This window comes from Populus euphratica, unplaced genomic scaffold (genome assembly GCF_000495115.2).
Source record: "Populus euphratica unplaced genomic scaffold, PopEup_1.0 scaffold63.1, whole genome shotgun sequence".
In the NCBI taxonomy this organism is placed as follows: domain Eukaryota; kingdom Viridiplantae; phylum Streptophyta; class Magnoliopsida; order Malpighiales; family Salicaceae; genus Populus; species Populus euphratica.
In genome coordinates, this window is record NW_011499942.1 from 643,578 (window position 1) to 655,928 (window position 12,351).

The 12,351-nt window shown below is 33.6% G+C and overlaps 1 protein-coding gene across 1 annotated transcript; it reads left to right on the top strand.

Moving 5' to 3' along the window:
• Positions 1–446: 446 nt before the first annotated feature.
• Positions 447–2,736, top strand: LOC105137143 (NAC domain-containing protein 43-like). The gene is made up of 4 exons (XM_011042772.1): positions 447–913; positions 1,020–1,288; positions 1,630–2,274; positions 2,321–2,736. Exons 1-4 carry the CDS (start codon positions 727–729, stop codon positions 2,474–2,476), a joined length of 1,257 nt encoding a protein of 418 aa, XP_011041074.1. The 5' UTR covers positions 447–726; the 3' UTR covers positions 2,477–2,736.
• The last annotated feature ends 9,615 nt before the right edge of the window (positions 2,737–12,351 follow it).

The window sequence follows — 12,351 nt, forward strand, 5'->3', positions numbered from 1 at the left end:
GGTGACTGCAATGATAAAATGTGAATAAAAAAGAGAAAGGTGAGGAAGAAAGAAATATGGAAATTAAGTTGCTGAGTCTCCACAGAGCACATCATGTCTTTCTTCCTTCAGGGACCATGCATGAAAGCTAAGTGCCTCCCGACCCCATCATCTCTCACTTGGCTTCTTGTCGTTGAGGTGGTTGCACAAGTAAAACGAGTGATGTTTAGAGTGAGGGAAAAAAAAAAGAGAATTTTTTAGGATAGTAGAGGTTTTAGAGGTGCCTTTCAAATAGATATTAAGGTAATGGGTCGTAGTTGAGATGGGGCTTTCCTCCTGCTCACACAAATACAAATAGTTACCTCTAACGCAGTCTGAATTTATTTTATTTTTTCTTTGATGGACCCAGTTGTTAGTACCTATATTGTGGGCCTATAAAACCACACCCTCTTTCTCTCTTTAGTATCAGCTTCTAGGTTAGCTCTTCTCCAAGGCTTAGAACCCACACTAAGTACATTAATAGCATTGATTCCAAAACTTTTCATGCATTTTTGGACCCTTCCCTCGCATGCCCTACAAACCATTATAAATTATCGTGACTGCATTACCCTTTACGCACCCTCTCTCCTCAACAAACTTTGTACATGTTGTCTCTCATTTCCGTTTCTCTTTCATATTGATCTCTAGCCACTCAACTTTTCTCTTACATGTACATTGATCATATATTTTCAAGCCTCACTACCTATAATGCCTGAGGATATGATGAATCTATCAATAAATGGTCAGTCTCAGGTCCCTCCAGGCTTTAGATTTCACCCAACAGAAGAAGAGCTTCTTCACTACTACCTCAGGAAGAAAGTTGCTAATGAGAAGATAGACCTTGATGTAATTCGCGAGGTTGATCTTAATAAGCTTGAGCCATGGGACATCCAAGGTAATAATTAAGCTAGTGTGATCTCCATTTATATCTTTCTCTACATAACTTCTCTCTATTTTCCAAACATGTTGACTAAGGAAATTATCCTTTGTTGGGGCTGTAGAGAAGTGCAAAATAGGATCTACACCACAGAATGATTGGTATTTCTTTAGTCACAAAGACAAGAAATATCCCACAGGGACTAGAACAAATCGAGCTACGGCTGCTGGGTTTTGGAAAGCCACTGGCCGTGATAAGATCATCTATAGTGGGTTTAAAAGAATTGGATTGAGAAAGACTCTTGTGTTTTACAGAGGAAGAGCTCCACATGGACAGAAATCCGATTGGATCATGCATGAATATAGGCTTGATGACAGCACCAACGACACTAATGTAAGCCGTATCTTCCCTACACTTTTAATTTTATTTTATATGCTTGAATATCCTATACTCTTACCTTTTCTTGTCTTGTCTCTGTTTTTTTATTCTTGTTTTTCCTATGAAAAAAAAAACTGGACCATTCTTTATAATTAAAAGTGAAGTTGATTTCAAAGATGAAAATTAAACAAAAATGAAAATTATACTGTTTGTTAAACAGGATTCGAATTTGAGATCTCATACAATATTCCATGTATTTTGACTTGAAGGAAACTATTGGTATAGATTTCTTCCATGTTCGGTTCTAGGCTTCTAGCTTATATGGTATTGATTTGTTCACTCTCTTAATCCTGCAGGTCTCAAATCCTATAGGAGAGGCAATCCCTGAAGAAGGGTGGGTGGTTTGCCGGGTATTTAGAAAGAAGAACTATCAAAAAGCCCTTGAGAGTCCCAAAAGCTCATCAAGCTCATTGGATTCAAAGGCTCATCAGATTCTTGGTTCAGGAAATGATGGAGTTCTTGATCAAATACTTCTCTATATGGGAAGGACTTGCAAGATGGAGAATGAAACATTTAGCAACATGAATATCTCCAACAACAACAGTAATTTAAGGTTTCTCTCAGACAATAGCATCAGTGATGGGCTCCATGAAAGATTCATGCACCTTCCTCGGCTAGACAGCCCACCACTCCCTTCTATTCCACTAAGCAGTCCATCTTTTGATCAAGATCGAAGTTTCAAATCTTGCTATCACCAATCGTACGATGAGATGCTGACAGAGAATGAACCTTCCTCTTCAAACCAAATTGGCAATGGCACTTTCGACATGATCTCATCATCCGTAATTCATGGCTCCAAATCCGGGCAACTTAACGATTGGGTAACTCTTGATCGTCTAGTGGCATCACAACTTAATGGACATGAAGCAGAGACATCCAAGCATTTATCTTGCTTTACTACAGGCCTAAATGCGAGTTTTGGTCTTTCTCCTGATGATGACATGCAACGGCCTAAATGCGAGTTTTGGTCTTTCCCCTGATGATGACATGCAATTATCACACTTGCAAAATTCTCATAGATCATCATCAAACATTCAAGCAAATACTTCTCATGTGTATACCAACGAGAATGACCTCTGGGGCTTCGCTAAATCTTCGTCTCCATCATCATCATCGGACCCATTATGCCACTTATCGGTATAACAAAAGTGCTCAATATTGTATACCCTATAGAGTAATATAGAAACCCTAAGAGTCTAGGTACGTATACGTTATTTAGTAGTTTTTATGTATCTAGTGCATGCATGTATTGCATAAATAAGCTTAAATTTGGGTGATATATAGTTTTTAGAAATATTTGCGATGGGATGGCATGGTCAATTCACACCATTTTGTAAATATTCTAAATAACAATATATGTCATCATTCTATTCAAAAATTGTTATCTAAGAATATTACATCTACAGTTTCTTTTTAACTTTCTGAGTGATTTGCTCTTCCTACTTGCATTCATATCCAAAGGTGATTGAGGTCTTACCTAAATTCGTTAACCATATTGAAAAAGCTTGACAAGCCAATTATAGCACAAAGCTGACTTTAATGTGGTATTGGAGTCGGCACATACTCACACAAATGATATTACCCACATGGCATGGTGATATTGTAAAGATGCCAACAATCCAAAATTGATCGATTGGTTATTGTTTTGTCGAAGAATAGTGAGGTCATGGGGTCTCAAAACCTAATCTACGTACAATAAATATGATAACAAAGAGAGAAAGATGAGTTATCTTTATGCTACAGCCGAGTTAAGATAACAAAGAGAGAAAGTAGGTTACCTTTATGTTACAGCCGAGGTAAGATAACAAAGAGAGAAAGATGAGTTACCTTACCACTCGAAATTAAATCATTAACAATAGGGAGCAAAGAGTAGCGCCTTAGTCTTGTCCTAGACATAAGACTTCTAAGTCGATGTTTTTTGTAGATATAAATATATACTTTCCTGATCTATTTATTTATTTTTTGGAAATTATTTAATGCCTTATTTTAGGTTTTCTAATTAATTGTTGAATGGTGATTTTTGAATTATATAGCGATACAAGAAAAGAACAAAAGGTTTAATTTATGATCCATTTTGGGACCTATTTAAAATATGAAAGGATCGAAGTGATATATAGTACGTTCTTTGGGTATTCCACGAACTCGATAATTAATATAACCATGGTGTTGAAAAAATATCAATCACTTATATGCGTAATTTCTATAAATTCTTAAGTGCTGTAATGCTCCAATATTCAATATTTGAATTTCAAAGCAAGATGAGCTAAGCCTAATGATTTCCCTTATCTCTAACAGCTTTTGGATGAATACATGGGGACTGTCCATCATTCTCTGACAATGCCATCAATCTATATTTATCGTTCATTTATTAGGAACCTCTCAAGATACCTATTTCGAAAAGACATTTTTGTATAGATTACTGATAGTTTGACCAATTTAGGTACACCTAAAAGAACAATAAATTATAGAGGCACATGTTATGTCATACACTGCTATATTTCCATAGTAATCAGCATATACAGTGGTTTATTTGTGATCATGAAATCCAAGAAATTGAGAGGCATAGTCCCTCTATCAATTTTCACTAACATCTTGCTTTGTTTGCTTAATCTTCTTTTGCACAATCTATCTATTTTCCACCTGTCATTCAATGCTGGGTTTTAATATTAATGAAGAAAATGTATTTTAAAAAAGAAAATATATGTGATGGATAAATCTAATTTAAGATCTTAAATGTATGAAGATATTGGGAGTTTTAAGCACCATTTCTAATAAATTGGTATAGAATTATTAAGAAAACAACGGAAGATAATGAAGAAAAAAAAGATGAGGAAGGAGGAAAGGGTTGTCGCCGATGATTATTTGATCAACGAAAAAGAATCTTTATACAATTTTTTAAAATGTCATTATTGATCCTTATCTTTTCTTTATTTTAATCATAGAAATCAACTAGGTTTTCAACTCGTATTATACCTATTAATCCTCAAAGGGTAATTTTTTTTTGTAATGATAGCTGTTTCTCATCCAAAGAACGTGGGGCAATTTTGGAAAAATGAACCCGAAAGGCATGAGTTAGCACCATATTTGTTGCCTTTTCTTTTCTTAATTTAAACTTAGTAAAAAGTCAACACGAAATTTATCAAGGACGACTAGCACGACGGGGAGAATCAAATAACCTGAATTTTCATGATACTTTTTTCACTTTTTTTTTTTTTTTGGTTCTGGGTTTATTAGGTGGTCCTCTCTCGTGCATCACATAATAATCAAAGAGACCAAAATTACGAAGACTTGAACAGGTTTCACTAAATAGTGAAAGTTTGCATGCCAGATACACAAAATGGTCGGAAAGCCTGCTCTCCTGTCCTCCAACTTGCTTTACATGACGGAATCGTGGATTGTTTTTTTGTAAAAAGTAATTGGAAATTTGGAATCCCTTTTGGCTTCCCATGATAATAAAGACCATTTCATAAAGGTATTTTCATGGTCCTAGAAAATGAGGTTTTGGTCGCTAATGGTTTGCCTATGATCAAAATATTAATTATATAAATGAAAAGAAGAGAGAGAGACACACACATATACATGATGCATATATGACGATTGATTAGGGCAAGACACATTTGCTTCGAAGCAGCTTCCTGGAGAATATTTTGTAGCCTTTAAACAAGATTAGACAGAGAAATGGAAAATCAAAGGTACAATTCTCCGTTCACTGAACTTTAACTTGTTTTTTACCATCCGATGATGACTAATCATTAATTGATTCTATTTACATTCGAAACAGATGTTAAGCTTCATCAATAATTTCGTTTGTATGGGCCAATTTTTTGTTCGTACATTTTTTTTTCTATAACTAATCAAGCTAACATGGAAGGACCCAACAACTACTTTTTCGGTGTAGGTAATTGACCTAGCGATTGATTTCCATTAGCGATCACAAATAAGTCTCTGATCCATCAATTTTATACCAATAAGATAAAAAAAAAAAATTAATCAGAAGAGGCTTTGATTAAGATCATTGACAATATCATTTGTTAACCAAACAAGTCTTTGTATTTGGTAAAGTTAATCTATCATGTAGGACTTAATATAAGTTCGGTATCATGCGTCTAACCCCATTAATTTGCAATTCTCCTAGCACACTCATTCGCAATTGGACTGTGACTTTAGCATAGTAAAATTATGCACTAATTAATTGATAATAGAGAGTGTCGTATTTAATCTTGATAGTTGATCAGCAGAAGCTATGTAGCTGATCAAATAGCATCAAGGAGTTATTGGAGGATAAGGTTCATCACACAGGGGGGGGAGAATACTAATGCTTTGTAATGATGGTTTTATTAGATGTGATCAAGATTTGTTGGCACAGAGATATGTTGCTAAAAAAAGGCCGATATATATGTGCCTATTGGCAACAAATTAAATCTGTGCATGTAGAGGTTGATATTTACGTGGATGATGTTGTTTTTACTCCACCAATTTCATCCGTGCGTGCCCAAAATTCCTTATATATATATATGTAAATAAATGAGTAAAGAAGAAACTTGGGCCAATAGGCCAGTAGGCCTTGTTTTGTGATGGGATTTAAATAATTCGAATTAAATGTTTAATTTGGAAGTTCAAAATTCTAATTTAAGATTTATTTTCCCTGTATTTATCTGTTCTTCTTCTTCTTCTTTTCTTGTCAATTAGACACTTGCCTTCCGTGTGTACTCTTTCTTTCGTTCAAAATTAATTGAAGGTGTATTGAATAGCCTGAAAATGAACCGAATAAAGTACCAGCAAAGTGAAGTTACATCAATGGTTGGTGGCTAAACAAACAAAAAATATATTAATCTGTGCACTAAACTGTCCAAAAAAAACAGAAAAGAAACATCCTCTCTCTCTCTCTCTCTCTCTCTCTATATATATATATATATATATATATATATATATATATAATACACTACAAGCCTAGCTTTCGTGCATGAACGCAAATTAGAATAAATAGCAACATAAATGAAGTAACATCGGTAGTTGGTGCGTGGTTGATGCCTGAACAAGTTACAAAGATATGTGTGTCATAAAATAGTAATTAACATAAAAATCTGACAATAAAAAAGAAAAAAGCACATTTCCAAATGTTAATTAAAAGCACATTGCAAATAATTCTATTTTTTGCACAAACATTCTCTTAAAATTCTAATGAAACAAGTATTTGGCACTTTGTACAGTAAAAGCTAATGAAAGAATTAAGGGGGTAAACATGATTGCTATGGATTTTAGTCTGCACTAGCTCCATTCACAACCTTCTTGGACCGTGTTGGAATTGCCATTTTTCCTTTCCCTTGTCCTGATTTCTGTGCATCACCTGACAAAAAAAAAAAAATACAGCGATCCACAGTTTTATGGTGAGACGGCATATAATGGAATCAACATAACAATTATTTTTTCTTTAGTGATGGTGAATATATTTGTGCAACTCTTCTACCACCTAGTGGTAGATTTTGTCTTGTTTTTCTGAAAAATGATCTTATTTCTGTTAGAACTGAGCTATCAAAGAATTTGAATGGAGCATAACATAATCCCATTTTGAATTGGTAAGATCCCTTTGTCGTCTAATTCAAGTATATGTCCAAGTGTACTTAACATTTGGTCATTGATAATTTAGCGCTTAATAGTTTAAGTTCAAAAGGTATTATTCTCCCGTTGAATAATAAAAACAATGTGGTTGAACATTTACAAAATTAATTCAATAAGCCTCTAAATATATTAATTAGAAATACGGTTCAAAACATGTTTTTCAAAAAATTTTAAAATTATTTTTGATTTAAAAAGTAATTTTTTTATGTTTTCTTATCTTAATGTAAAAAAAAACATTTAAATATAAAAATATTATTTTAATATATTTTTAAATAAAAAATATTTAAATTATTATTACACATTCAAATACCTCACCGTGAATAATCACTTTGGACACATAGCATGCAAATAATGGGCCCTAATACCCACATTGAGATTTACCTTCTGCCCCCACAAAAAGGGACTTGATGGGTTAATGGAGAGCTACATTCTACCTTGTAGGCCCAAATTTGATGCTATGGTATATTTTACTTTGATTGATCTTATTTTCTCCTCCTACCCTGTTTAGGAGATAGCGTTGGTTTCTATTCTTGAATGTTTTAAAAAAATATATTTGTTTTAAAAAAATATTAAATTAATATTTTTTTTATAATGTCAACATATTAATGTGAAATATATATATATATATATATATTATTTTAATATATTTTTATATAAAAATTATTTAAAAAAATACTACTACAAACCTGTTTGGTTTTACATTCCAAAAATATTTTTGAAAACAATTAATTTTTTTATTTTTTATTTACTTCATCAAAAATATTTTTGAAAATAATTAATTTTTTTTTATTTTAAATTAGTTTGATATGTTGGTTTTAAACATATAATTTTGACGTACTATTATAAAAAAAATCAATATTTTAATATATTATCAAGTAAAATAAACATTTTAAAACATAAACATTAATATAATACCAAACAAGCTTATACTATAATACCAAACATGTCATATCATAGAAAATGCAGAACAGAATTAGATCAATAGCTAGCTGATGCAATGGTGTTGGTGTTTCTGGCTTGAATATTGTCCGTTGTTATCCCACCAAACCACACTAATGTTTGTTATGCTTAGTAGAAAAATAATTTAGTAGCTGTGATCATGATCACAAGGACAATTATCCACATACTTAGTTAAAAATATGCCAATGTCACCTTAATAATCATGGCCATATGGAAAATTACCTACATAATCGGACTCAAATTGGCATGGCATGATGGTTCTGTCTTCCAATTGAATCATGTCAATTGTCATGGTCTTTTCTCAGATCAAGACACAAATATTATGTTTTGTCATCTATGTAGGGAAGTGGGTTGCCTTAATTGTTCAATTGTATACGCGATTGACATGGTACTTTCTCAACCTTACCTCTAGAGAAGCCTTGGCTGGTTTTTAGTTTTTTCTTTTAAATACTGTATTCTCTAAAAATTTTAAGTTTTTCTACAAAATCTAAAAGAACTAACTTTTTTATAAGTTCATATCATTTTGGTCTATTAATATTAAAAATAAATTTTAAAAAATAAAAAAATATTATTTTATTGTATTTATAAATAAAAAAAATTAAACTACCATCACCATTACAATTCTAAACCATTCTAAACAAGCCTTAATGATCAAGCCTTTGATATCGTTCCCTTCCTTGTCACTAACATTTTTATGGAAGGTAGAGGATGTCCTTCATGAATGGAAAAAATGGGTGATTGGTCAAGAACTATCTAGATAGGCCCTAGGACAAGCTTGGTTTAGTTTTTTAAAAAACAATCTACGTAAGTTCTATCTAATAATTCGATATTCATAATTTCATCAGCAAAGCATCTTAAAAATGAATAGTGTATGACGTCATTTCGATTCGATTTAAGAACCAGACTATCATAAAAGAAAATAAATTTAAAAAATCTTGATTGAAAACAAAATTGGAAAACCAAAACCGAGATGATCATATCAATAACACGCCGTATGCCAATGGATTCCTTGAGCTTGAAATGGAGATTGGACAAAAGGCAAATAATATCCAACAAAAACATGTGGGTAGTGTTTCGATTGTACAAGAGAGCTCGGAAGGACTTAATTGTTAGGTGTGTAGGGTCAGATAACATGGCGAAAGGTAACATCTAGGAGCGAGCTTGAAATGAAGACAGCATGAATCACGAAAAAATTCTAGATGAAGAGGATAAGTTCTGAGTCCTGTAGCTTAATCATCGTGAAAAACTAAGACAATTAGAATAGATTCTTCAATGGTTTGTTGATGTGACTTAAAAGCTTAAAAAAATTAATTTTTTTTCGCAAACTTTTTCCATCTTCTCATGCTTTACTAGTGCTGATGTAAACAATGCCTTGCACAAATGCGGGCAAGATGGTGCAGCTGCGCATGCATCGAAGCTAACAAGATTATGAGATATTTCTTCGCAAAAGAGAGGAAACCACTTGGTGTCAAATCATACTATTTTACCTAACAATAGGATTAACCGCATGCTAGGATTGACACAGCATCTCAGTCAGGATGACAGGAGATGGAAAATATTAAACAGATCAATCCAAGTATGTTTTTCCATCGCAAAAAACAGCTAGCACTTTGCTTTGCTTTATTTTATTTTATTTAAGATCAGAGAGGTATAAAGCAATTCGTAAGAGCAATTACATCATGGGCAAATGATGTCAATAATAGAGATTGTTATTATTCATTTTAGGCCCACATGAAAAAGCAATTAGAAAAAATTAAACAGAATTCCCACATAAATTAAACAGAATTCCCATTTCATGTGGGAATTCTGTTTAATTTTTTCTAATTGCTTTTTCATGTGGGCCTAAAATAAATAACAATAATTTAAAAAAAAAAAACACAACAAAAATAATATATATACACACACCTAATTAAGAAGGGCATATTAAAACTATCTAAGTGGTGGCCTAGTGATAAAAACTTGGGACTAAAAGGTTTGTGACACGATTAAAAGATTGATGTCTTCTCCCAAGTGTAGGAGTGTCGAAATAATAAATAACCCAGCAAGATCGGGATCGATCCACAAGAAGGCTAATTGTATAAATTACAGATAACAATAATACAACAACAATAACAATAATAACAACAACAACAATGGCTTGGATGGTAGTTGGCCTTTCTTCTTTCTCTTCTCTGTGTTTTTTTTTCTTCAGCTTTGTTCTCCTTTGTTTTTGTTTCCTCCTCCTGCTTCTCATAGTGTTGTTGTCTATTGGGAGGGTAGTGGCAACTGGCGATGATGCTAGTGGCGGTAGAGAGGAAGTCAATGATTCCTCATGGTGGTTAGGAAGGTGGCAGTGGCTGGGAAGCCCGATGACAGCAGTTGTTTTCTTCTTTTTCTTCCCTGTGCCGAGGCGTAGGTTGTTGTCTTTTCTTTAATGGTGCTACAACAGGGGAAGAAGATGGTGAGATGAAAAATGATGATCCTTTAGTGCTGGTGTGTTTGTACTCTCCCCTGCTGTTTCAAGCTTCCCTATCTTCTTCCCTTCTTTCTCTTGGTTTCTCTCTTCCTTACACTCTCATAGTACCTCTCCTCGTTTCAAAACTTCCCTCCCCTTTCAATTTCAAAAAGTCTCCCCCTCTGTTCCTGGTGATGGGCGTAATATTAATAGAGCAAAGAGGAGTGGAGGCATCCTTATTGCCGCCTTATTGTTGTGTATAGGTAGCAGAGCTTTGCTGCCCTGCCACGGCACCAGGTTGGTTGGCTAGTGGATGTGGCTGACAGGGCGCGACTCCCTCGATTTCTCATCATGAAAGGGTGTGGAGCTTTGGGTCTTGGCAGAGCACGCGGGGAGAGAGAGGCAGTAAAATTAAAGAAAAAAAACAAAAATTTTCTTTCTTCCCCTACTGCACATCTAAGGGAAGAAGAAAGAGAAACAATATCGTTCAAAATGACATCGTTCTGTTTTTTTATATATTTATTATTATTATTATTATTATTATTATTATTATAATTGTGTTTCTTTTCTCTTGTTTCTTCTTCTTTTTTTAGTTTTCTTCTTCCTTTTATTATATTCCTACACGCACATGAGAGTATGGTCACGTATATTAAGTGGTAGACTTTGTAGGGTATCCTCATCATTTTCAGAAAATATGGCCGAAGAAGATAATCAATCACTTCAAAATGAGAATAATGAGAATAACCGTGCTAGAACACTTAGAGACCTCATGAATCCCACAAGAACAAGTGCACCATCATGCATTCTCTTTCCTCCTGAAGCATCTCATTTTAATTTTAAACTAGGCATTATTCAACTTTTACCTTCTTTTCATGGCTTAGCTTTGAAAAATTCATACTTGCATTTAAGGGAATTTGAGGAGGTTTGAAACACATATAATGACTTAAATTGTAACATGAACACCATCAGATTAAAGCTTTTTTCTTTTTCATTAAAAGATCTACAAAATTTGAGATTAGGATCCATTTATGCTTGGGATGAAATGCAACAGCAGTTTTTAAAGAAGTTTTTCCCATCTCATAGAACAAACTCTTTCAAGAGACAAATCACCACTTTCACTCAAAAACCAGGAGAAACATTTTACAAATGTTGGGATAGGTATCGAGACTTGCTTAGTACTTGCCCTCATCATGGTTTTGAAACATGGAGATTGGTTTCACATTTCTATGAAGGGTTAACACCTAAAGATAGGCAAATGGTTGAATTGATGTGCAATGGAACTTTTAAAGATAAAGACCCTGATGAAGCAATGGAGTACTTAGACTTGTTAGCTGAAAATGCTCAAAATTGGGACACCGCAGGTACTTATGAGGCACCGAGTAAAACATACTTTCTCTTAGTTTAATGTCTTGATTTGCTAAAAATATCAATTTTCTTACTTCAAGATTTTTGCCAGCTCACTAGAGTACTGAAGACAAAAGAAAATTTTTTAGCAACGTGCAAAATTTTTATTGGAATAACCCTTACTTATTCAATTATTGTCCTAATCAGATATTTTAAAAATGCATTCCCGACAATGAGGTAAGTAATTTCATTAAATGTTTTCACTCTAAGGCACGTGAGGATCATTTCTCGTAAAAAAAAAGACTGTAGAAATCTTACAAAGAGGATTTTACTAGCCCACCATATTCAAGGAATCACGTGCATCCCGCAAAACCTATGAAAATTATCAAAAGGTGGGATTTATTTCAAAACACAGAGAGTCTTTAGATAATCTTCTATTGACTCTTAAGTCTCATCATAGTCAAGATAAGCATCATGCAATTCATGACTTATGAACCCATTTTCATAAAGAACATGCTTGACATAGTCTTGGGAATCTGACTAAAAAAGACCCTGATTGCCAGTTTTTAAGAAAACCGGATAGGAAGCCTATCCCTGATCGATAGAGGGCGTTTTAGCCGTTTTTGGGCGTAAAACCAAGGTAAGATGTGAGCCACAATCA

What these genes read in the sequence shown, in the direction of transcription:
- LOC105137143 (XM_011042772.1), top strand. Translation starts at nt 727, where the DNA reads ATGCCTGAGGATATGATGAATCTATCAATAAATGGTCAGTCTCAGGTC. An exon ending in TGAGCCATGGGACATCCAAG is followed by an intron (nt 914 to 1,019) that starts GTAATAATTAAG and finishes TTGGGGCTGTAG; the next exon opens with AGAAGTGCAAAATAGGATCT. An exon ending in GTCTTTCTCCTGATGATGAC is followed by an intron (nt 2,275 to 2,320) that starts ATGCAACGGCCT and finishes CCTGATGATGAC; the next exon opens with ATGCAATTATCACACTTGCA.